At 42.1% G+C, this 26,847-nt stretch overlaps 1 protein-coding gene across 6 annotated transcripts in view; it reads right to left on the bottom strand.

The window, feature by feature from the left end:
- The window catches only part of LOC140728345 (serine/threonine-protein phosphatase 6 regulatory ankyrin repeat subunit C-like), a 165,237-nt gene extending 138,690 nt beyond the window's left edge, over positions 1–26,547 (bottom strand). For all 6 annotated transcript variants that reach the window (XM_073046935.1, XM_073046939.1, XM_073046941.1 and 3 more), the window contains exon 1: positions 26,352–26,547. In XM_073046935.1, coding sequence (XP_072903036.1) covers positions 26,352–26,378 — 27 coding nt within the window. In that variant the 5' untranslated portion in view covers positions 26,379–26,547. The remainder of the gene's footprint in view (positions 1–26,351) is intronic.
- Between the last annotated feature and the right edge of the window lie 300 nt (positions 26,548–26,847).

Below are 26,847 nucleotides of genomic sequence, written 5' to 3'. Positions count from 1 at the left end.
TTTTAAATTGTATCACTCAGACCTAAACATTTAATCGCCGTGGGAGATTTCTTATCTTGTGGATAACATATTTCCTGACAGTGGGGCCACTCTGCTTGACAGGTGAAATTTGTGGCTGTGGAGCATCCTTAGTTGTAGGAGTTGACTCAGACTGCACTAAGTGGTTTTGACAGCTCTGGATACCTTTCTTCTCAAACCATTGTCAGTGCTCTCCTCAACTGATTGAGGTGTTCTTTTCCAGATGATATCAGATACAATCTCCACTCTGTAGGAGAGTGGTCCAGTACTGTTCTTAATCTTTCCAAGTACCCACTTTTGATTATCCCTGTAGTCCCTCACCAGGAATGCTCGTCTAGGAGTGAAACAGCAAACATCCTTGTTTGAGAAGCCCTCGATTTAACTCAGTTATTTGTCCTGCATTCTTTTTCTTAGATTAGGTTTGAGGATTATTTTAGTTTTAGGATTAGTTTCCTTCGAACTCAATATATAAGTTTGCTGATGACAGCACAATTGTAGGCCGTATCTTGGGTAATGATGAGTCTGAGTACGGAGAGGAAATTAACAGCCTGGTGGCATGGTGCGAAGACAATAACCAATCCCTGAACATCAGCAAGATTGGAATTGGTTGTTGACTTCAGAAGGAGTAGCGGACCACACGACCCCATCTACATCGGTGGTGTGCAGGTGAACAGGTCAAAAGCTTTAAGTTCCTCGGGGTGAATATCACAAATGACCTGACTTGGACTAACCAAGCAGAGTCCACAGCCAAGAAGGCCCACCAGCACCTTTACTTCCTGAGAAAGCTGAAGAAATTTGGCCTGTCCCCTAAAACCCTCACTAATTTTTATAGGTGCACCATAGAAAGCATTCTTCTAGGGTGCATCACAACCTGGTATGGAAGTTGTCCTGTCCAAGACTGGAAGAAGCTGCAGAAGATCGTGAACATAGCCCAGCACATCACACAAACCAATCTTCCATCCTTGGACTCACTTTACACCGCATGCTGTTGGAGCAGTGCTGCCAGGATAATCAAGGACATGACCCACCCAGCCAACACACTTTTTGTCCCTCTTCCCTCCGGGAGAAGGTTCAGGAGCATGAAGATTCATACGGCCAGATTTGGGAACAGCTTCTTTCCAACTGCTGAACGGATCCTAACCTGGATCTGGGCCGTACCTTCCAAATATCCGGACCTGACTTGCACTACCTTACTTTCCCTTTTCTATTTTCTGATTATGATTTATAATTTAAATTTTTATTATATTTACTTTGATTTGTACTTCAGGAAGCGCGAAGCGCAGAATCAAATATCACTGTGATGACTATACGCTCTAGTATGAATTGTTTGGTGACAATAAAGTAAAATATTAAGTATTAGGAGATCCAAGCATGATTGCAAGGGACAATCCAGGAACAGCATAGATGGTGAGGTGTTTGTTGTGGAGCATACTGCATTGTGATATGCAAGAAGGAATTTGGTGAGCTTCTGCTTCTGGGCAAACCTTTTCACCATGCCATTGATAGATGAATGGTACTGTGCAGATGTAATAAGCCTTATTCCATTTATTTTCAGGAATGACCACTCTGCAACAAACTGTGATCCATTGTCACTGACCAAATGTTCTGGAACACCAGTCCTTGCTTCTCCACGCATCAACAGTGTGCGAGGCTGTAGTGGAGGCTATTGGGAACACTTCCGGCCACTTTGCAGCTGCATCCACTACCGAGAAATCTGTGCCCATGAATGGTCCAGCTAAAACCACATGAATCCTCTTACAGGGCAATACAGGCCATTCCAAGGGATGGAGAGGTGCTCCTTTTGGCATCTTCTGGATATGCAAGCATCCCAAACAATGCATGGCAAGCTGCCCGATGTGCTGATCTAACCCAAGCCATTGGACAAGGCTTTGAGCCAACACTTTCATTTTGGCCATGCATAGATGACCAGCAATTTAGCTCCTCTAACACTTCAGCTCTCAATTTGGATGGTACAACAACTCTCAATCCCCTTACAAGGCAACCCCGTCAAGAGCAAATTTATCCTGGCACTGTTAAAAATGGGGGACTGGAATTTCTGCTGGACATTCCAGCCATTTTGGGTTGTTGTGTAGCCCTAGATAGTATGGGGTCTTTTCTGGTCTCCCTTTAAATAATCTCTGCAGTTAATAGGGAAACTTTTCACTTGTATTTTGGAGAATACATCAGGAGGAGTGTCTTTTTTGCAAATTTTTCAGGTACTTTCTCTTCAAAAGTTAAACAGGACAATCCATCGGCATTTCCATAATTGGTTGTCCCATTGAATTTGATCTTGTTCTGTGTCCTCCAAGAAACAAAGCCCATTTCTGCATTCATGCTGCTGCAGTTACTGAAACACCCTCCTGTGGATTGAAATTGGATACTAGTAGTTGATGATCAGTACTGAGGGTAGACTCTCTCCCATACCAGTACTGGATGAAATGCTTTACACTGCAAACCAGATTCAAGACTTCTGTCAATCTGTCCATAATTTTTCTCTGCAGCGGTAAAGGAACATGATGCAAAGGCCATCACTCATGTGATATTACTGCACTTATACCGTAAGACAAGACATCACAGCCAAGTTTCACTTTACAATGTGAATCATAACGTGCAAGTACTGTGTCTGTCATCACCATTTCCTTTGCCTTTTTGAAAGCCACATGACAATGCTTTGTCGATTGCCATGTCTTCCTCATCTGTAGAAACGAGCTCAAGGGACGGTGCACAGTAGCCAAGTTTGGCAGAAATCTGTCACAGTAATTGACAAATCTATATGGCGTGTGGCCAAGTGGTTAGGGCATTCAAATAGCAACCTGAAGGCCGTAAGTTTGAGCCCAGCCGAGGCAGCAAGGCACTTAACCACACAAGTCTACCCAGCTGAAAAATGGGTACTGGCAAAAAAAAACGCTGGGGCTCAACCTTGCAATAGACTAGCGTCCTATCCTGGGCGGGGGGGGGGGTCTTGACTCTCAGTCGCTTCATGCCACAGAAACCAGCATAAGCACCGGCCTGATGAGCCACAAAGGCTCGGGACAAGACTTTGACTTTGAATTGACAAATCCCAAAAAGAACCTTGGCCTTAGGGCATCCACCATAGCTTAAATTTTCTCAGCACACTTGTGAAGGATAAATAGTTAGATACTTTATTGATCCCAAAGGAAATTGCAGTGTCACAGTAGCATTACAAGTGCACAGATATACAAATATTAGAAGAGAAGTAAGAAAGAATGAAAAAAATAAGTTAGCTCAGTCTAACAGGAGGGGTCATCACTTCCCCAGCTATAGGTTGACTCATTATAGAGCCTAATGGCCTCATGCCGCACTCTTTGGAGTAGTGTAGTTGTCTCGGTCAAGGTGGCATGCAGAGGATGAGAAACATTGTCCGGAATTACCAGGATTTTCCATAGGGTCCTTTGTTCTCCCACAGCCTCCAGTGTGTCCAGTTTTACTCCTATAACAGAGCCAGCCTTTCTAATCAGTTATTGAACCTGTTGACATCACCTGTATTGATGCCATTGCCCCAGCACATCACCACATAGAAGATTGCACTGGCAACAGCAGACTGGTAGAACATGAGAAGGAGAGGCCTACATACTCCAAAGGATTTCAGTCTCCTCTGGAAATCGAGGCGACTCTGGCCTTTGTTGTACACAGCCTCTGTGTTGGTGCTCCACTCAAGTCTGTCATCCAGGTTCATCCCCAGGTACCTGTAGGTCCTCACCATCAATAGTAACAGGGCACAGTGCAGGCTTAGACTTGCTAAAGTCCATCACCATCTCCTTTGTCTTACTGACATTAAGCTGCAGATGATTCAGCTTGCACCATTTGACAAAGTCCTCCACCAGGGCCCTGTATTCATCCTCCTGTCCTCCCTTTATACACCCAACTATTACTAAGTAATCAGAGAATTTCTACAGTGTTATATCTAAAGTCTGAGGTATACAGGGTAAACAAGAAGGGAGTCAATACAATCCCCTGTGGGGCCCCAATGCTGCCTATAGCCATGTCTGACACACAACTCTTGAGGCCACACAAACTATGGTCTGCCAGTCAGGTAGCCCATTATCCAGCAAACAATGGAAATGCAAACCTGCATTGAATGGAGCTATCCTCCCCCCAATAAGGGCTGTATGGAATTGAAGGTACTTGAAATTCAAAAAACATGATCCTCACAGTGTTGCCTTGCTTATCCAAATGGAAGTATGCTCTGTTCAGCATGTAGATGATAGAATCATCAACCCCCAATGTGTTCCTAACAGACCAAGCCTTGTTCGTCAATGATGTGACTACAGTAAGTAATGCTTGGTTTAAAGAATTCACACTTGTCACATTGTATTCTGAGCCCATAACCTTCTAATCTTTTTAATGCTGCCTTGAGATTTTGGAGATATTCCTAGTTCTCCTCACCAGTAACAATGATGTTATCCAGGTAACACTGAGGGTTCGGTTAGCCTTGCAGCACCTGGTCCATAACTTTCTTCCAGAGTGCAGGTGCAGATGCTACGCCAAAAACAAGTCTATTATAGCAATAAAGCCCTTGGTGAATGTTTATGGTGAGAAAAATTTTGGACTCTTCTTCTATCTCCACCTGAAGGTAGGCCTTAGCCAAGTCCACTTTGCTGAAATATTTTGTAAAGATATCCTCCAACCTGGGCAGAGGGTATTGATCTACTTTCAGTACTGAGCTGATGGTGACCTTAAAGTCACCTCTGATCCTGAACAACCTATATTTCCTGGCTACTGGAACAACTGGTGTAGCCCATGGGCTTCACTCAACCTTAGAAAGAATTCCTACAGCCTCCATGTGAACTAGCTCACTAGCTAGTTTATCACAGATGGTTTTTTGTAAAAACTTGGGTGTGGCATTTTCATTTAACACATTTTTACCCTTGATATGTTTGTTTTTTCTAATGAAATCCTTAAACACTGCTATGGCACCATCCAGTATCTTTTGGTTGACTCTATTGCAGGAGATGTGCCATGCAAGTAATGGATGAGCCTCCAATCAAATTGTAGTGGTCTCAGCCAATCATGGCCCCACAATGTTGGCCCTTCTGCTTCTACCACATACAAGCCCAATGTGGCATGTTGGTTGTTGTATTTCACTGTTCCAAATATCATTCCCATAAGAATGATCTTTTCTCCAATATAAGTTCTTAGTTGGATAACAGCAGGCTTCAGTTCAGTATCTTTGAAATGCCATCATTCATTTTGCAGAATGGCTGTAACAGTCAAGCTAGCATCCAATTCCATTTTAACTAATCTGTCGTTCATTTCTGGTGTAAGCCTTATTGCTTGTCTGTTGTTGTTTTTCACATTGTAAATCTCAAGGTTACTCAGTTCTGTGTCAGTCTTATCATTATCAGATGTTTCATCAACAGCATGCATATTAGTGCTCTTTTTGAAACTGTAACTTGACTTTCTAATCCTTATCTCTTCCCTGTGCAGTGTATTTACTTTTGTTTGCCCAACATGCTGTACATGTCCTACTTTGTTGCATTTTCTGCATTTATTACCTTTAAAGCTGCATTGGTCTGAGTATGTGAGCCCCTGCCACAACAGCAATACAATCTGTTCAGCCAGGCAGGTTTTTGTTTGGACACGGCAATTTTGTTCACACTCACTTGTTTCCCTTATTTCTTGAACAACCACGATTTTCTCATCTGTAAACACAGAGGAGAAACAGTCCACGTTCCAAGCATTCCCTGGTAATGCTTGGAACTCTCCAACTCTCTGTGCTACACTGATGACTGCATTAGTGCTGCTCATGCAACCATGCCAAGCTTGTCAATGTCAACAACTTTGCCTCCAGCTTCCACACTACCCTTAAATGCACTGGGTCCATTTCTCAATCTCTCTGTCTCCATGTCTGGAGATAAACTGTCTACAGATATCTTTTATAAACCTATCGATTCCGATGGCTATCTTGACTATACCTCTTCTCACCCTGTTTCCTGTAAACACCATTTCCTTTTCTCAATTAGCTCATCTCCACCACATCTGTCCCCAGAATGAGGCTTTCCTTTCTAGGACAATCAGATATGTCCTCCTTTTTCAAAGAACGGGGTTTCCCATCTTCTACCATTGATGCTACCCTCATCTTCACCTCCTCTATTTCCCAGGCATCTGTCCTGACCCCTTCTTCCCACCACCTTTAGTATGATAAGAGTAGCTCTTGGTCCTCAATTACTACCCCATGAACTTCCACGTCCAACACATTGTTCTCTGCAACATTTGACATCTTCATTGAGACCCTACCACCAAACACATCTTTACCTCCCTCCCCCCCCCACATTCCACAGGGATTCTTCTGATATTTCCTTGTCCATTTATCCCTCCCCACAAATCTCCTTCCTGGTACTTATCCTTGTAAGTGGCAAAAGTGCTACACCTACTCATTCACTTCCTCCCTCATCTTAATTCAGGACCCCAACAGTCTTTCAGGTGAGGCAACACTTCCCCTGCAAATTTGTTGGGCTTTTCCATTACAGGTAGTACCCGAGTTACAAACGTCTGACCTATGGACAACTCATACTTACGAACCAAGGAAGGAGAACGCCATCCGCTATTTTAAGTCAGATCGTGACTCTATCCACCATTTTAAGTCATTGCTGTTGACACTGTGTTGAGTGTGTAACTCCGGTCGGCTGGTGACGCAGTGAGATCAGTGCTGGGCTGGAGAACAAAGGTTCCCAAGTTTGATCCAGTGACAGACCGCTCCCATGCCAAGTTGATGTCGATCCAGTGACTCCCGTACCATCCGTGCCGGGTTGATGTCGAGCTCGCAACTCGACCTCATAAAAAAAAACATTGCCACCTCCAGTTTAAATTCCCACATGGAATATTGTGGAGGATCAAATACCCAAACCCAGCACAGCCCCCACTTGTCCCATTTAACGTCCCAGTGCGGTGGTCCTTAAGACCCAGTGGACCTCGGGAGCCGGCGGAGCTCGGGACCCACCGCCCACAGTGTTTCTGTTCCATTGACAGGAAGCGATCACAATTAAAAATAAAGTGGAAATAATAAAGTGCTTGGAAAGAGGTAAAACGCCATCGGTCATTGGAAAAGCGTTAGGCTACAGTCAGTCAACGATCGGAACAATTTTAAATGATAACAGCTAAAGTGAGAATAATGGAGCATGTGAAAGGCCCTGCCACGATGAAAGCTACAATTATTACTAAGCAATTCAGTGGTTTAACTATTGGAATACATACGTTTCTTAAGTGTTTTATATGCATAGAAAGGTAAAATATATACTATATACTAAGACAAATGTTTGACTAACTGACGCTAAATAATACCGGATATACTTGTTCCGATTTACGTACAAATCCAACTTAAAGATGGACTCAGGAATGGAACTCGTACGTAACTGGGGGACTGCCCGTATATCCAGTGCTCCCAATGCGGCCTCCTCTACAATGGTCAGACCCGATAGATTGCCAACCATTTCAATTCCTATCCCCATTCCAACATATCAATCAATGGCCACCTCTTCTGCCACAATGAAGCCACACTTAGGTTGGAGGAGCAACACTTCATATTCTGTCTAGGTACAGTAGCATGCAGAAGTTTGGGCACCACTAGTCAAAATTTCTGTTACTGTGAATAGCTAAGCAAGTAAAAGATGATCTGATTTCCAAAAGGCATAAAGTTAAAGATGACATGTTTCTTTAATATTTTAAGCAAGATTACTTTTTTGTTTCCATCTTTTACAGTTTCAAAATAACCAAAAATGAAAAGGGCCCGAACCAAAAATTTGGGCACCCTGCTTGGTCAGTAACACCCACTTTGGCAAGCACCACTGCTTGTAAACACTTTCAATTCTTGTTTGGGGGATTTTTGCCCATTCTTACTTGAAAAAGGCTTCTAGTTCTCAGATTCTTCAGCAGTCTTGCAAGCACTGCGCTTTTGAGGTCTATCCAAAGATTTTCATTGATGTTTAGGTCGGGGGACTGTGAGGCCCATGGCAAAACCTTCAGCTTGCACCTCTTGAGGTAGTCCATTGTGGACTTTGAGGTGTGTTTATGATCATTATCCTGTTATAGAAGCCATCCTCTTTTCATCTTCAGCTTTTTTTTTTACAGACGGTGTGATGTTTCCTTCCAGAATTTGCTGGTATTTAAATGAATTCATTCTTCCCTCTACCAGTGAAATATTCCCCATGCCACTGACTGCAACACAAGCCCAAAGCATGATCGATTCACCCCCGTGCTTAACAGTTGGAGAGGTGTTCTTTTCATGAAATTCTGAACCCTTTTTTCTCAAAACATACCTTCACTCATTGCAGCCAAAAAGTTCTATTTTAACTTCATCAGTCCACAGGACTTGTTTCCAAAATGCATCAGGCTTGTTTAGAAGTTCCTTTGCAAATTTCTGACGCTGAATTTTGCGGTGAGGACACAGGAAAGGTTTTCTTCTGATGACTCTTCCATGAAGGTCATATTTGTGCAGGTGTTGGTGCACAGTAGAACAGTGCACCACCACTCCAGAGTCTGCTAAATCTTCCTGAAGGTCTTTTGCAGTCAAACGGGGGTTTTGATTTGCCTTTCTAGCAATCCTACAAACAGTTCTCTTGGAAAGTTTTTCTTGGTCTTCCAGACCTCAACTTGACCTCCACCGTCCCTGTTAACTGCCATTTCTGAATTACATTACAAACTGAGGAAAGGCTTACCTGAAAACGCTTTGCTATCTTCTTATAGCCTTCTCCTGCTTTGTGGGCATCATTTATTTTAATTTTCAGAGTGCTAGGTAGCTGCTTAGAGGAGCCCATGCCTGCTGATTGTTGTGACAAGGTTTGAGGAGTCAGGATATTTATAAAGCTATGAAATTTGCATCACCTGGCCTTTCCTAACAATGACTGTGAACAAGCCATAGCCCTAACAAGCTAATTAAGGTCTGAGACCTTGGTGAAAGTTATCTGAGAGCTCAAATTTCTTGGGGTGCCCAAACTTTTGTATGGTGCTCCTTTCCTTTTCTCCCCCACTCTAAAATTGTACAAAACAAAAATAATACACTAATCTTGCTTAAAATGTTGAAAAGAATATTTCATCTTTAACTTCATGACTTTTGGAGATCAGTTCATCTTCTACTTACTTAACTATTCACAGTAACAGAAATTTTGACCAGGGTTGCCCAAACTTTTGCATACCACTATAGCCTCCAACCTAATGGCATAATCATTGATTTCTTCAACTTCTCATAATCTTTCCCCCTCCCAATTCCCTCTTCTTCAATTTCCCATTCTGGGTCCTTATCTCTTCTCCATACTTGCCTATCACCTCCCCCTTCTGCCCCTCCTCCTTCCCTTTTGCCCGTGATCCATTCTCCTCTCCTATCAGATTCCTACTTCTCTAGCCCTTTCCCTTTTCTGCCTATGACCTCCCAACTTCTTACTTCAATGTCCCTCCCCTACCCACTTGGCTTCAGCTATCACCTTCTATCTTATCCTCCACCCCCCTCCCCTTCATTCTGGCATCTTCCCCCTTCCTTTCCATTCCTGATGAAGGGTCTCAGCAAATGTTTACTCATTTCCATTGATGCTGCTTGACCTGCTGAGTTCCTCCAGTATTTTGTATGTGTTGATCTGGATTTCTAGCATCTGCAGGATCACATTTTTATAATTTTCTATTTTCTCAATGTTTGTCTGTGACAAAGAGCAAGGAGATATAGTAAAGATGATCAAAATTATCAGAGTCCTCACCAGAGGTGTTGATGTAGCAAGATCAAAGTAATTATGACTCCTGCAAATAGAGAACCCAACCAATATTTATCGTCCAAGTTGATTCTTTAAAAAAATGATTTAATAAAATAGTTGTGACCAAACTACATCAAAATTCTACATAAATGTAACAATAAATAATATGAAACCTCTCAGAGCATCCAGGAAAACCCTCATCTTGGGCATCATGAGGGCAAAGACTGCCTACATACAAAGATTCAGTAACACCTGTAAAATAATGATCCCCAGCGTAAGTGGCATCATGGTCATTATTGATCGTCCAAGGATAAAACAGCTTTAACTGTACCAGTGATATCTCCCTGATACTCGAAACAACTTTCACGTACGCTTTGAGGCATGCAACAATACTCCGACTACGAAAACTATTCTCCTCCAAGGCAAGCAGCCATTGTCTGTTACAACAGCAGACACTGCAGAGAGTCAACTCCCTCCCCCCCCCCCCCCCCCCGTATAGTGGCTGGGCCAGATACTACCTCCAGGAATACGCACCAGCTCACTGACATCGTCAACACTTCACTCATCCAGGCTACTGTTCCTACATGCTTCAAATCAGCTACCATCATCCCTGTACCAAAAATCTCTACAATCTCTGAGAGGGTTCCGGAAGGTGAGCCTCGAGGCCAAGAAGCTCAGAGACGGTGCATACCCATAATTGACTCCATTTCTCGCCAATGAAAGCATTGAAGAAGATTGAAAACATTGAGGCAAGTGAAGGTGTCTGGCCTGTGCAGATCTCTCTCCCTCTCTCTACCCCCCCCCCCCGCCCCCCGCAGCTCCCAAAGGAAAGTCCCTTCATTCAAATGGTATCTCTCTCCCTCTCAGCTGTTGAAGGATGATGCAGAAGTTCTGCGGTTTCTGGATTGACTGTAGTTAACATTATGCTGTGTTTTATGGTTGCTCATTTTTCTGTTGCTTGGACGACTTGAACCAGGGCAGCTTGCAAATAATGAACATTGAGCTGAACTGACTATGTTTTATATTGTGTCTTTCGCTCATTCTCTTTCGTTGCTACTTATGCTATTTGTTTTTTGCATGTGGGCTTAATGTTTTTCTTTAAACAGGTTCCATGGTATTCTTTGTTTCATGGCTGTGGGAAGACAAATCTCAGGGTTGTATACTGCATATATACTTTGATAATAAATGTACTTTGAATCCTTTGACCTTCAAAGCGGCCAGTGAGTGAGTGGGCCAGTAAAGGAGTGTAGCTTTGACCCAGGGAGCAGCCTTGTTGAGGGAAGCACCTTGTGAGAAAAGTGTGAGTCTTTGGCGAGGAAAGAGACTACGCCACAGTTGGAGAGGGTGAGAGGTGGTGAAGAGATGACAGGTAAACTGATTCAGTGTGATGCTTGCCTGATGTGGGAGGTCAGGGACACTGATGGTACCTCAGGCTGCTACAACTGTGAAAAGTGTGTCTAGGTTCAGCTCCTGAAGGACCATGTTAGGGCACTGGAGAGGCAACTGGATGACCTCAGGTTCATCCGGGAAAACAAGAGTTTTCTGGAAAGGACCTACAGCGAGATCGTTACACCGAAGATACCAGAAGAGAGAAGGGGGACGACGATGAGGAAGAGATGGATGCATGAAGTACAGGAGACCCCGGGGGATGTGCCTCTTGAAAACAGGTTCACTCTCTTGGAAGCTGTCGGGACAGAAGACACTGCCAGTCTGAGAGGCGGACAGGTCTGCGAGCCAAAAATTGGCACTGAAGCAAAACCGAAGAGACAGACATCAGGCAGAGCCGTGGTAGTAGAGGACTCCATAGTGAGAGGTACAGAAAGGGGTTTCTGCGGCAACAGGCGGGATTTAAGGATGGTGTGTTGCCTCCCAGGAGCCAGGATCCAGGACATCACAAACCAATTGTAGGGCATCCTCAAGGGTGAGGGTGAATAGCCGGAAGTGGTAGTGCATGTCAGCACAAATGATGTCAGGAAGAAGAGGAAAGAAATTCTGCAGCGTGACTTCCGAGAACTCAGAAGGCGGCTGAAAAGCAGGACCTCCAGGGTGGTCATCTCCGGTTTGCTTCCAGTTCCTCGTGCTGGTGAGGGCAGGAACAGGGAGATAGGGGATCTCAATGTGTGGCTGAGGAGCTGGTGTGGCAAGCAGGGTTTTAGATTCTTAGACCACTGGGATCTGTTTTGGGGTAAGGATAAATTGTACAAAGGAGACGGGTTGCACCTTAACAGACGGGGGCCAGCATTCTGGCAGGCAGGTTTGCCACTGCTACACAGGTGTGTTTAAACTAATAAGTGGGGGAGGGGGGAGGAGATGAACTGGAAATATAAGGATGGAGTTAAAGGGAAAGAGAGAATAAGTTAAGAAAGACAACAGAATTAAAGGGGCAGAAAGCTCAGGAAGGGATCAGAGAGTATAGCCAAGTGCAATAGGGAACAATGTGAGAAGCGAGGGGAATAATGGATTAAAAGTATTATATATGAATGCACGAAGTATAAGAAAAAAAGTGGATGAGCTTGAGGCTCAGTTGGAAATTGGCAAGTATGATGTTGTAGGAATAACAGAGACATGGCTGCAAGAGGACCAGGGCTGGGAAATGAATATTCAAGGGTATACGTCCTATCGAAAGGACAGACAAGTGGGCAGACGGGGTGGGGTGGCTCTTCTGGTGAGGAATGAAATTCAGACCTTTGCGAGGGGTGACATAGAATTAGGAGATGTAGAGTCAGTATGGATAGAACTGAGAAATTGTAAGGGCAAAAAGACCCTAATGGGAGTTATCTACGAAGAGCTAAAATTAGCATGTCGCAAAGGTAATGCTACGGTTGTAATGGGGGATTTCAACATGCAGGTAGACTGGGAAAATCAGGTTGGTACTGGACCTCAAGGAAGGGAGTTTGTGGAGTGCCTCCGAGATGGATTCTTTCAGCAGCTTGTACTGGAGCCTACCAGGGAGAAGGCAATTCTGGATCTAGTGTGTAATGAACCGGATTTAATAAGGGAACTCAAGGTAAAGGAGCCATTAGGAGGTAGTGACCATAATACGCTAAGTTTTAATCTACAATTTGAGAGGGAGAAGGGAAAATCGGAAGTGTCAGTATTACAGTTGAACAAAGGGGATTATCGAGCCATGAGGGAGGAACTAGCCAAAGTTGACTGGAAGGATACCCTAGCAGGGATGACAGTGGAACAACAATGGCAGGTATTTCTGGGAATAATACAGAAGGTGCAGGATCAGTTCATTCCAAAGAGGAAGAAAGATTCTAAGGGGAGTAGGTGGCGACCGTGGCTGACAAGGGAAGTCAAGGCCAGTAGGAAAATAAAAGAGAAGAAGTATAACATAGCAAAGATGAGCGGGAAGCCAGAGGATTGGGAAACTTTTAAAGAGCAACAGAAGATAACTAAAAATGTAATATGGGGAGAAAAGATGAGGTACGAAGGTAAGCTAGCCAAGAATATAAAGCAGGATAGTAAAAGCTTCTTTAGGTATGCAAAGAGGAAAAAAATTAGTTAAGACCAAACTTGAGCCCTTGAAGGCAGAAACAGGTGAATTTATTATGGGGAACAAGGAAATGGCAGACGAGTTGAACAGGTACTTTGGATCTGTCTTCACTAGGGAAGCCACAATCTCCCAGATGAGGGTAACGGAGGAACTGAAGGAAATTCACATTTGGCAGAAAGTGGTGTTGGGTAGACTGATGGGACTGAAGGCTGATAAATCCCCAGGGCTTGATGGTCTGCATCCCAGGGTACTTAAGGAGGTGGCTCTAGAAATCGTGGACAATTTGGTAATCATTTTCCAATGTTCTATAGATTCAGGATCAGTTCCTGATGATTGGAGGGTAGCTAATGTTATCCCACTTTTTAAGAAAGTGGGGAAGAGAGAAAACAGGGAATTATAGACCAGTTAGCCTGACATCAGTGGTGGGGAAGATTCTGGAGTCAATTATAAAAGATGAAATAGAGGCACATTTGGTTAGCAGTAACCGGATCAGTCCAAGTCAGCATGGATTTATGAAGGGGAAATCATGCTTGACTAATCTTCTGGAATTTTTTGAGGATGTAACTATGAAAATGGACAAGGGACAGCCAGTGGATGTAGTGTACCTGGACTTTCAGAAAGCTTTTGATAAAGTCCCACATAGGAGATTAGTGGGCAAAATTAGAGCACATGGTATTGGGGGTAGGGTACTAACATGGATAGAAAATTGGTTGGCAGACAGGAAACAAAGAGTAGGGATTAACAGGTCCTTTTCAGAATGGCAGACAGTGACTAGTGGGGTACCGCAAGACTCGTTGCTGGGACTGCAGCTATTTAAAATATACATTAATGATTTAGATGAAGGGATTAAAAGTAACATTAGCAAATTTGTAGATGACACAAAGCTGGGTGGCAGTGTGAAATATGAGGAGGATGTTAGGAGAATGCAGGGTGACTTGGACAGGTTGGGTGAGTGGGCAAATGTATGGCAGATACAGTTTAATGTGGATAAATGTGAGGTTATCCACTTTGGTGCCAAGGATAGGAAGGCAGATTACTATCTGAATGGTGTCAAGTTAGGAAAATGGGAAGTACAACGAGATCTAGGTGTCCTTGTTCATCAGTCACAAAGTAAGCATGTAGGTACAGCAGGCAGTGAAGAAAGCTAATGGCATGTTAATAACAAGGGGAGTTGAGTATAGGAGCAAGGAGGTCCTTCTGCAGTTGTACAGGGCCCTGGTGAGACCACACCTGGAGTATTGTGTTCAGTTTTGGTCTCCAAATTTGAGGAAGGACATTCTTGCTATTGAGGGAGGGCAGCGTAGGTTCACAAGGTTGATTCCCGGGATGGCATGACTGCCATATGTTGAAAGGTTGGAGCGAATGGGCTTGTATACACTGGAATTTAGAAGGATGAGAGGGGATCTGATTTAAACATTTAAGATTATTAAGGGATTGGACACGCTAGAGGGAGGAAACATGTTCCCAATGTTGGGGGAGTCCAGAACCAGAGGCCACAGTTTAAGAATAAGGGGTTGGTCATTTAGAACGGAGTTCAGGAAAAACTTTTTCACCCAGAGAGTTGTGGATCTATGAATGCTCTGCCTCAGAAGGCAGTGGAGGCCAATTCACTGGATGCTTTCAAGAAAGAGTTAGATAGAGCTCTTAAACATAGTGGAGTCAAGGGATATGGGGAGAAGGCAGGAACAGGGTACTGATTGTGGATGATCAGCCATGATCACATTGAATGGTGGTGCCTACTCCTGCACCTGCTGTGTATTGTCTATAAAACTAAATAACTACCGCCCAGTGGCACTGACACCAATCATCATGAAGTGCTTAAAACTGCTGGTAGAAACTCCACTCCTGCCATACTGGACACTCATCAATGTACTTACTGACAGAACCGCTCAGCATCTGTCATGCATCTAGCCCTGACACACCTAGAAAACAAGGACTCTTATGTCAGAATGCTGTTTATAGATTTCAGTTTAGCACTTAACACTACTGATCCACAGGCCTTGGTGAATAAACTCCTACTCCTCAGTCTAAGTACTGGACATTGGACTTCCGAACCAACAGACTTCAGATAGTCAGGATGCACAACCACTACTCCCTCCCCATCATCCTCAATACAGTACCCCCCCCCCCCAGGGCTGTGTACTGAGCCCTTTGCTGTACACTCTGCTCACTCAAGACCACAAGGCCAAACACCCAAGAATTCAAGTTCGCCGATAAAGCAATAGAAATGGGGCTCATCAACAACGAGGAGGTGAAAAAGCTTGAGGCCTGGTGCCAGGCAAATAATCTCTTCCTCAAATTCAACAAAGGAAATAGCTATTGACTCCAGTTATTCACATGCCTCTTTACATCAGTGGCACAGCAGTGGAAACTGAGGGCAGTTTCAAATTCTTGGGAGTGTGCATCTTGCACAACCTCTCATGGGCCCAGAACACATTAGACTCAATCAGGAAAGCTCACCAATGCCTCTACTTTCTGAGGAAGCTGAAAAGAGCTGGACTATTTACATCTATATTCACACCATTCTACAGATGCACAGCAGAGAGCATCCTAACAAGCAGCATCATTACATGGTACAGAAACTGCACTGCAGTGAACTGGAAGGCTCTATAATGGGTCAAAACTGTTCAACTTATTATTGGCACCAGCCTACCTACCATCAAGGACATATAAACAGAAAGGTGCCAGAAAAGAGCCAGTAACATCATAAGGGATCCCACCCACCCTGCTCGTGAAATTTTTGTCCCACTCCTGTTAGCAAAGAGGCTACAGAGCATCCATACCCAGGCCATTAGACTCAAAAACAGTTACTTTCCCCAAGAAGCTAGGCTGATCAACATCTGCACCCACTAATGTATCATTTCCTGTTAGTCACAGATGCTACTGTGTCTAAAGTCACTTTGTGAACATACTATCAATGTATATAAGCTAACTTAAGTATATTTATGGTGTTTATTATTATTGTGTTTTTTGTGTTGCATCAGATCAGAAGTAACAATCATTTCACTCTCTTTTACACTTGTGTACTTGAAATGACATTAAACAATTTTGAATAATCTTGAAGGTGAACCAACAAATGAACCAAACGTGTACTTCAGGATAACGTCAGTGGGATCAGACACTCAAAATGAAAAAGATATATTCTGAGCATTTTAAAGCCACTGGGATGAAGATGCTGATCAAATTATACAGCTTGGTAATTGCAGCTTCGGGTTTCCTAGTCAAAAAATATATCTGAAGCTTGAGTACAAATGAAAGCATAGCGACCGATGAACATTCAGTAAGCAAAAGGATGGTATAGAAAAGTATCTAAATTGTACAACATGCAGTCTCTGTATGTCATACAATCTGCTAAAAAACTAACAATGAGCACCAAAAATGTCAATAAGCCAAAGGATAATAGTCAGTGTCTAGAAAAGCTTGATTATAATTAGTAATATAATCAAATTTCATTATTTTTGGGAATAAGTACATTAAAGGAAAGTATAGATACAATAATGAACAATTTTAAAAGAAAGTGCCTTCTTCTACTTCCTATACGGCTGCATGAGGCACCAGTTTCTTTCAACGTCAGCAATCAACCACAATATTTAACAACAGGAAGTTCCCCCATCTTTCTGCTTGTAATACCTCATCTCAGTAAACATTTTCTCCTTTGCAAAATAGTCTTATTGAACAAACAATTCTACAGCAATCCCATTATGATAGTAACCTCCCTGCTTGCTGGAGAAATTGTGGAAATCAAAATGCAAATCATTATCATATTTTTTGGGACTGCCCTGTTATCAAAAACTATTGGAGGGGGATACACAATGCCCTACAAGACATCTTTAAATGTGAAATACCCTTAGAGAGTAAGACCATATATTTTGGATATATACCTCAAGAATGGTTGAAAAGAGATAAATATTTAATGAATATACTGCTGGTGGCTGGTAAAAAGACTCTTACTAGGAAATGATTATCACAGGAGAGCCCAACTTTAAATACATGGATGGAAATTACAATGGACATTTACAAAATGGAGAAGATAACAGCATCTGTTAATCATAAGCTGGAACAATTTGATTCATACTGGGAAAAATGGTTTAACTACATAATGCCTCATAGGCCTGATTTTATTCTCACAAATCAATTAATATGTTATAAAAAAAGATCACTCCCTACTTGTACATAGTTCTTTCCTTTTGCTTGTTTTTTCTTTCCACTCTTTTCTATAAGTGTATACCTCAGATAAATACATTGTGGAGATTTGTGATATATATGATTATATGATATATATATATATATACATGTACAATGTCTGAAATACATCTTATGGAAATGTTTGTTTGATGATGAACTTCAAATTAAAAAAATAAATTACAAAAAAGAAAATTTGTTACTAGTTGGGTTTGGGGAACTTTATTTCTTTATTTGAGAAACTGAGATACAAAACAAATAAGCACAGAGGGAAATGAATAGTTTGCAAATCACATTTAAATCCAGCACACGTGAGGAATGCATATCTCAGCAAGCATCATATCAGTGCTGGAATCTCTGCTGTTTGTGATATAGACTGTATAAACAGCATATGATAATGTGGATGGGTTGTTTAGTTGCAGACAATGCAAAACTGGGTGAAGTTGCTCACAATGGTCAGAGGATATACTGTCGATCAGACACACACACACACACACACACACACACACACACACACACACACACACACACACACACACACACACACACACACACACACACACACAGTTTAATCTGGGCAAGTGTCAGGTGTTGCACATGGGGAGGTCAAATCTCAGGGCAAAGTATATAAGTTCATGCCAGAACCCGTAATAGCATTGATGTACAAAGAGATCTTGGGTTCCAAGTCCACAGCTCACTGACATTTTCAATACAAGTTAACAGAGTGATAAAGGCAGCATATGGCATGCTCGCCTTCATTAGTTAGGGGCCAAACTGCAACAATATAAAACTTTGTTTAGGCCATACTGTACTTGGAGTTTTCTGTGCAGTTCTAGTCACTCTATACAGGAAGGATGTGGTAGCTTTGGAAAGGGTATAGAAGGTGTTTACCAGGATGATAACCCAGTTCGTTTGGATTAGAGGGTATTAACTACAAGGAGTGGCTGTACTAACTTGGAGAGTTTGGACCAACTTGGATTGTTTTCTTTGGAGCATTGGAGATTGAAGGGAAACCTGATACAAGTTTATAAAATTATGAAAAGATACAAATAGGATAGACAGACAGAAACATTTTCCCCAGGGTAGCAATGTCAAATATTAGGAGGACATAGTTTTAAGGAGATGTGCAGGGCAAATTTTATTTAAGACTTTGTGAATGCACTACTAGGAGTGGTGGTGGTGCAAGCAGATATGATAGTGGTGTTCAAAAGGCTTCAGTTCAGCACTCTAATATGCAGGGAATAGATGGCAATAGATCCTGTACAGTCAAAAGGGATTAGTTTAATTTGCTATCATGCTCAGCACCAACAGCACAAGCTGAAGGGCCTTTTCCTGTACTCTGTGTTCTAGGATAGGCTGAAGATTAATATAAGTAGTACAATAAATTTAATATATGAATGGCAAAATTATCAAAATGTAAATTAATGCACTAGGCATATAGAGTAAGCCATACACTTTATTGGGTATGCTCAATAATGCAAATATCTAATCAGCCAATCATGTGACAGCAGCTCAATGCATAGAAGCATGCATACATGGTTAAGAGATTCTGATGTTGCTCAGACCAAACATCAGAATGGGGAAGAAATCTGATCAATGTGACTTTGACATTGGAATGATTGTTGGTGCTAGATGAGGTGGTCTGAGTATCTCAGAGTCTCTAGTTTACAGAGAATGGTGCAAAAAGAAAACATCCAGTGAGCAAAAACACCTCATTAATAAGAACGGTCAGAGGCAAAAGACCAAACTGGTTCAAGCTTTCAGGAAGGCAACAGTAACTCAAGTAACCATACGTTCTGACAGTGCTGTTCAGAAGACCATCTCTTGAACCTTAAACTCGATGTGCTGCAACATCAGAAGACTACAAACTGAGTGCATTCATGTCCCCGCCCAACCAAAATACTTCAAACATATTTTGTTATTATATGAGGAATGCTCTGCACTCATGAAAAACCAAAGTAATTTTCTCTTTTAAAGGTAATAATGATCCATCATGACAATTTAATCAAATTACCAAACTCCTTATTTGTACACCCTTATTTTAATATCAACATGGAAAAAAAGTCACAATAAAAGAATAAATTATCCAGTTTTTGAATCTATTCCATCCATAATAATCTCTTAAAATTTCAACTGTCTTCAAATTAAAAAATATTTTAAAAAGTAGCAGACAAAAATTAATAGTTGTCTCCAGTTAATTGGGCCTTTGGTTAATCAGGGCAATGCTTATTTGGGATAAATCTTAAAGAAAATCAAAACTAATCAAGGAAATAGTCATGATTCCCTTCATTTATTTGGGACACTATGCCACTAAATTGGGGCAGGAGACTGTTCCAAACAGTTTCTAACTAGTGTCAGTCATGGGTACCATGATGCAACTGAAGTTTTTAAATAGCCTCAGTTTTGTATATTTGTGTTCAAAAATCATTTTGTCAGATAGGTGGTGAGAAATAAGCAGTATGGCAACTCAGAACTGTTTTGCTTACTGCAGTTTCAAGCATTCAGGCATGGAGATGCCAGAAACGGCCAGGAATGAAAATGAAATTATTTCACTACCTCAAGTTAGGAACTATGAAGAATTTGAATGTATCAACAATAATCTTGAATTTTTCTCATTTCTCCTACAAGGAAAATGAAGACTTGGAAGATGCAATTGTCAACAGCATTGTACAAAGGCAATCCATTATCTGCATTAGGTGTCTGCACTGATTTTGTTCATTTTCAGCCAAAAGATGATGTGGATGAATCCCAATGGATAAGTATTAGGAACCAGTACAGATTTATTGTGACTGCAGTAATATTAGTAGCGTTCTAGTTTGTTCTGTATTTCATTTAAATACATAGATTGTTACACAGTGAAATGGTAGTTTATCTTTTTTTATACCATTTTAATTATTTCCATGAAACTTCAGCTAATTGGAGCAGCCACTTAATTGGGCCAAAATGTACTGGTCCATTAAATGGAATCCACTGTATTACTAAGAGCTTATATACAACTTTCATATCACAATTTGCCCGTTTCCCTTCTCTACTCAAGATCTATAACTAGTAAAGTAACACACACCAAAATAATTATATTGCCCAGGTTTTATACTCTGCAATCAAGAACCTGTACTTTCCATTCACCACACTAACAAATGTCCACAAATATGTTGTGACCCTTCAAACACAGGTTTACTCAAATCCAGTGGGGAGGGGGGAACAAAACAGCGTAATCGTCTCTTAAAAAGCATTTTTTTTAGTTCTGGGAGGAAAAGGAAATGATATCAAAACACAGTGTCTGCATTGATACGGAAAGAGAGACTCTACCCCTTTTTGTTTTGATAGATCATTCATGGAACAATGAGTAGCACTTTAAAAATTTCTATTGTGTACCCATTAATTAGCTATAAAGAAAAATACCGCAATGTATCTATAACAATGCACAAAATTTTTCTACAAGACAAAATATGTTGCCACAAGAATCATCATGAATGTTATATTAATAGACAAGCACACCTTTCACTTTCTCGCTCACATTCTTTCTCTCCATCTCTTCTCTGCTTTTCAACTTCTTGTCTTTCTTTTTCTCGCCTTCTTCCTTCTTCCTAGGATGTGCATCTTGATCTTTGGAAGATCCATTTAGTACAGTGGAGATTTCTCTTATTAATCCTTCTATTGCTCCCTTGATGATCTAATCTCTTTTTTTGATTTCTTCATTCACAACAACATCTGATGAATCCCCTATTTTGGTGACTCTATTGACTCCTTTCTTTTTGGCCTTTAATTCATCCAGTTGAGCTTTGGTCTTTGCATCTACTTTAACAAGCAGCTTTTTGTCTCCCACTTGAAGTTCATGCAATAACCTTAATGCAGGCAGAATAGATTCTGGTTCTTTATACTCACAAAAGCTGAATGCTTGTAACTTTTTTGAAGCTTCTTGAACTTTGTTTCAGCTTAAAACCAAGCCACATTTCACAAGTAGCTGCCTGATTAACATATCAGAAACTTTGTGGTTGGACTACTGCTTTCATCACCTTCATGATTCCTCTGAGCAGCATGGTCCTTCCTTCGTCCAATGTTTTCTAACCAGAGGCACAGAGGTGGCACAAACATTTGTTTGCCATATGTTGGGCAACAGTTCATGGCGTACAGCATGGAGACAGTTGTGACATTATCTAGTACCTTTGGTAATTCACTCTATTGCAGGGGATGTGGCAGTGGATAGATCTCCCATCAAGTTGTAGTTGTCTCAATCAATCACACTCACACAATGCTGGTCCTCCTGTTTTTAACCACATACAAGCTCAATGTGATTTGCTGGTTGTTGTATTTCACTGTTATGAACATTATTCCCACAGGAGTTATCTTTTCTCCAGTACAAGTTCTTAGCTGGACTTCTATAGGCTTCAGTTTAGTACTTTTGAATTTCAAACTCATTCAAACTCATTTTGTGGAATCACTGAAATAGCTGAACCAGTGTCCAATTCCATTTTAATTAATTTTCATACTGTAAACCTCAAGACTACATAGTTCTGTGTCACTCTCAGCACTGTCAGATTTTTCATCACAGTGTGCAGAGGGCACAATTGAGAGCATCCTAACTCACTGCATCACTGCCTGGTATGGGAAATGTACCTCCCTTAATCACAGGATTCTGCAGAGAGGGGTACAGACAGCCCAGCACATCTGTAATTGTGAACTTCCCATGATTCAAGACATTTACAAAAACAGGTGTGAAACAAAGGCCCAAAGGATCACTGGGGACCTGAGTCACCCCAACCATAATCTATTCCAGCTGCTACCATCCAGGAAACAGTACCACAGCATAAAAGCCAGGACCAACAGGCTCCAGGACAGCTTCTTCCAACAGGCCATAAGACTAATTAACTCATGCTGATTTGAGTGTATTTCTATGTTACATTGACTGTTCTATTTATTATAAATTACTATGATTGCACATTTAGACAGAGATGTAACGTAAAGATTTTTACTCCTCATGTAGGTGAAGGATGTAAGAAATAAAATAAAGTCAATTCAAGTCAATTAGTGTTCTTTTTGAAACTACTTTCCTAGCCACTCTATCAACTTTGAGGAATCTATGGAAGCAGACCCCAAGAATTCTCTGCTCTTCCACTGCTAAGAACCCTATTAACCCCATATTCTTCTTTCAAGTTTGACTTTCCAAAGTGTATTACCGTACTTCACACTTTTCAGGATTGAATTCCATCTGCCACTTCTCAGCTCAGCTCTGCATCCCACTGTAACTTATGACAATCTTATTCACTATCCACAACGCCACCAACCTTTGTGTCATCTGCAAACTTACTAAACCCACCCTTACACTTCCTCTACCCAAACAATCATAAAAATCACAAAAGGCAGGGGTCCCAGACCAGATCCCTGCAGTACACCACTGGTCACTGACCTCCAGGCAGAATACACTCCATTTACTACAACCTTCTGCCTTCTGTAGGCAAGCCAATTCTGCATGCAGCCAAATGTCCTTGGTCCCATGCCTCCTGGCAAAGTTGGACATACAACGGCAAAATGAACTTCAGTACATAGGTCACCCATGTCTTGACCCAAAAATGTCAATTTCTTCCCACCAACAAATGCTGCTTAACACACTAAGTTCCTGCAGCAGTTGGTTTATTACCCCAGACTCCATATGCACTCTTGTGTTTCTGAACCAGCCATGTGCTGACAACAGACTCCCAAGCTCGACCATTTATTTAGAGCTTCATCTTGAGACAAAATTCCCAGGTAAATATACAAAATATTAAATGATGTGCTCAAAACTGTCTTGAAGAAGTGCCACATACCCATCAATTCTCTGCAAGGAACATTCTGGATGAGACTGAAAGACCATAGGGGCATGCACCACTTATACTACCAGACCCCTATCTGCCCCATGCACTCCTCACATTCACCATCTGAGGCTAAACTGATTTGTGAGATGGGACAGTCTCAATAAGAAAGAGACCACACTGACTGGCCTCATATTCTCTGTAATTTCAAAGAATGGGAGTTGAATTTATTGAACATACAAAGTTCTTATGAGTTATCATCTCAAAATATGGGTTCTCCCATTAAATTTCTTCATGCAGAAAAGTAAATCTTTGAGATTTTTTACTAAAGTGGACAGTAAGATCTGTCACCAATTAAATTTAACAGAAATAAAACGGATTTTGATATTAACAGCATTAATAGATACGGGACTAGTACAGTAAAGAGGTACTAGGGTCAAAGATCAAGACAGACCATAATTCTACAAAAGGTGCTAATGGCCTACTCATTCTTCTATTTCTTACATATAGGTAAATGTTTATTTCAACATTAATCTTGATGTTTCTATTTACCATTGAACACTTACATTTTCAATAAATTTATTCTATTGTTTAATTCTTCAAAATCTGATCAAATACATTTATAATATCCCAAGCTATGTAAAGACCTTCATAATTGTTTTGTTGAGCCTCTGAATCCATCACTATTACTCAATCCCAGCCAGCCATTGGCAGTGAGGCTTTGAGACTGATAGGCACAGAGAGCTGCAGAAGGCAAATGCAACAAAAGCATGGGTGGTGGGGGTTGTGGGGAGTTGACAAGCACAAGCAGATGAAGGCCTTCCTGAATAAGACCCACATGACGCTGTTTGAGGCACCTTGCTGCACGTAACTTAGCTGCCACTGATCCCTTCACAGAATAAAGATAATTTCAAAAGTACTTCACTGAATGTGAGGCAGAGAAAAGTGTTATAATTTTTCCTTCTGTAATTTTATTGATAAAAATATTAAATGAGTAAAGTTTTCTGACTAACTGAATCACAAACTTTTTTTTCCTTTCAAAGGTGCTGCTGAGTTTGATTGTATCACACATTTTCTGCTTTCATTACTGACCGATTCCATCGAGGGGAAGTACAGTGCTGAATAGGCCCTTCAGCACTTCGAGCTGTACCATCCAGAAACCCAGGACAACCCCAATTTAACCCTAACCTAATCATGGGACAATTTACAATGACCAGTTAATCTACCCTTTGGACCGTGGGAGGAAACTGGAGCACCCAGAAAAAACCCATGCATCCCACAGCAAGGACTAACAGAGATTCCTTACAGAGGATGCCGGGGTTGAACTCAGATGCCCTGAGCTGTAATGGCATCATGTTAACCACTATTCTACTGTGGCACCAATCAGTAGTATTAAGAACAAAGAACAATACAGCACTATACAGGCCATTCAGCCCACAATGTTGTGCAGAATTGTTGAATAACTATACACAAAGACTGACAAACAGCTGATACACATGACAATTGTGCAAATAAAAAAATAATACGGAGAACAGAGGTTGCATGTCCTTGAAAGCGAGTCTGTAGGCTGTAGACTCAGTTCAGAGTTGTGGTGAGTGAAGTTACATAGTTCTGTGTCACTCTCAGCACTGTCAGATTTTTCATCACAGTGTGCACAGGGCACAACTGAGAGCATCCTAACTCGCTGCATCACTGCCTGGTATGGGAAATGTACCTCCCTTAATCACAGGATTCTGCAGGGAGCGGTACAGACAGCCCAGCACATCTGTAATTGTGAACTTCCTATGATTCAGGACATTTACAAAGACAGGTGCCAATTCAGGAATTTGATGGCTTTAGGATAATAACTGTTCCTGAACTTTGTGATGTGTGACCCAAGGCTTCTGTATCTCCTGCCCAGTAGTAGTGATAAGAGAGCATGGTCTCCATGGTGGATTGATACTGCTTTCCTGTAGCAGTGCTCAATGTAAATGTGCTCACCTACCACTTTCTGTAGACATCAGTTGGATGAATTTGCAGCAATTTATCCAAATGAACCGGAAGAGTGCCAAAATTTATTTGTGAATATTTGCTCTTATGAACTTGGGAGAGATCCCCAGCTGCAATCATAACAAAATCCAAATCGTTCTACTCTTAAACAACTAGCTATTCAGGAGAAGACTCTTTTTAAACCCGTTTCATCTGCATCTGATTATCAAAAGCTTTAAAGTTCGAACTAAAACAAAGAATTAAAATACGTATAATCACTCGTTTAAAATTCTACAATTCATTGCTCCACTGCAGTTCCTTCCGCTTGTCAGGATTGAAAAACCGCGTATCTCACTTTTCGTGCATTTCAAAAGAGGAAGTGAAATGAAGTCGATGACTACAGTCGTTTCACCCAAATTGTAACTGACATTTTAATGTAGGCAGTGGAAAATCGGAAATTTTTCGCGATTTTAATTCCCCCCCCCTTTCTCTCTCTGATACAGGAAGAGTTAATATCAAATCATGTCTTGTGTTGACACACACAAATAACCGTTTGTGTGGACCATAATATGCGAAATAAAAGGCGGGGGGGGGGGGAGGAAAGCGCAATCAACTCCTATTTTCACAACTGGCCGTGATCGGAACTGACAGCTGACTGAAGCTCGCGGAGCTTTCAAGTTGGTGGCATTATCTTTTCCATTGAACTCTTGCAAACTGGGCTGCTTTGCAACACGACGTCGCTTCAATCCGGTATTTAAAACACGACGAGAAGAAAATACATGAAATAGATTTTTTAAATTCACATTCCTAATAGGTATGATTCGAACAAACTCAACCGGGAGAGGTGAAAGCGGTGGGGAATGGAGGAGAGAGGGTGGTCTTATATCCTTCAAAGCAAAGCCCAGCACAACACTTGCCCGAGGCACATTTAAAATGCAAAGAAATGAGCCAATATCGCTGCGAGCCCGCGTCCCGGGAGGTAGCCACATCACGATATTCGTACGGTCCCGGGGACAGGGGTCTCTCTACTAACCCCCACCCCCACCTAGACCGGCCCCTCGACTCGGCGCTTGCGCCGGTTGGCAAGGCTCTCCATTCCTCCCCCCACCTCCAGCCCCAAACCCCGTATATTGGCCGCTCTCCATTCCCCCTCGTTCATCTTGCCCCCACCCCCCCTCTAGTCCCTTGGCTTCCTACCTGATCCGTCAGCTTGAGGAGACCCATCGCTCCGCCGCTCGCATGCACACACCCCCCTGGTTGATGACGGCCGCCAGACTCGTTTCCTTACACCGACTCTCCCTCCTCCTCCACCCCGACGGTGTACAACAAGGTTTCTTCTTAAAATTAAAAAAAAAGAAACCCTCGAGATCAAAGCAACGGCCGTTCTGCGCGCGCGCGCTCGCCCTCTCGCTCCCTCCCCCCCCCCCCAGTCTCGCGCGCTCTCGGCAGCTCGCTCCCGCCCTCGGCCGGCGCGCGTTCCACTGAGCGGAAGTCGCGCGATCAGCCGAATCTGATTGGAATCCTTTCGGCTGATGTCATCCTGACCGCCCGGAATGCGAGCTCGCGCGCACAGACCCACCGTGAGCCTATCTGCCGCGCTTGCCTTTAAAATGTGTTTCGGTGCCCTCTCAACACCACCCGCACCCCACTCACCCTCTTTCGGCTTTCACTGCAGCGGAATGCCTGTTGATAA

The sequence above is a fragment of the Hemitrygon akajei genome, chromosome 5, assembly GCF_048418815.1.
Source record: "Hemitrygon akajei chromosome 5, sHemAka1.3, whole genome shotgun sequence".
Taxonomy (NCBI): Eukaryota; Metazoa; Chordata; class Chondrichthyes; order Myliobatiformes; family Dasyatidae; genus Hemitrygon; species Hemitrygon akajei.
This window is presented reverse-complemented; position numbering and strand designations above follow the sequence as displayed.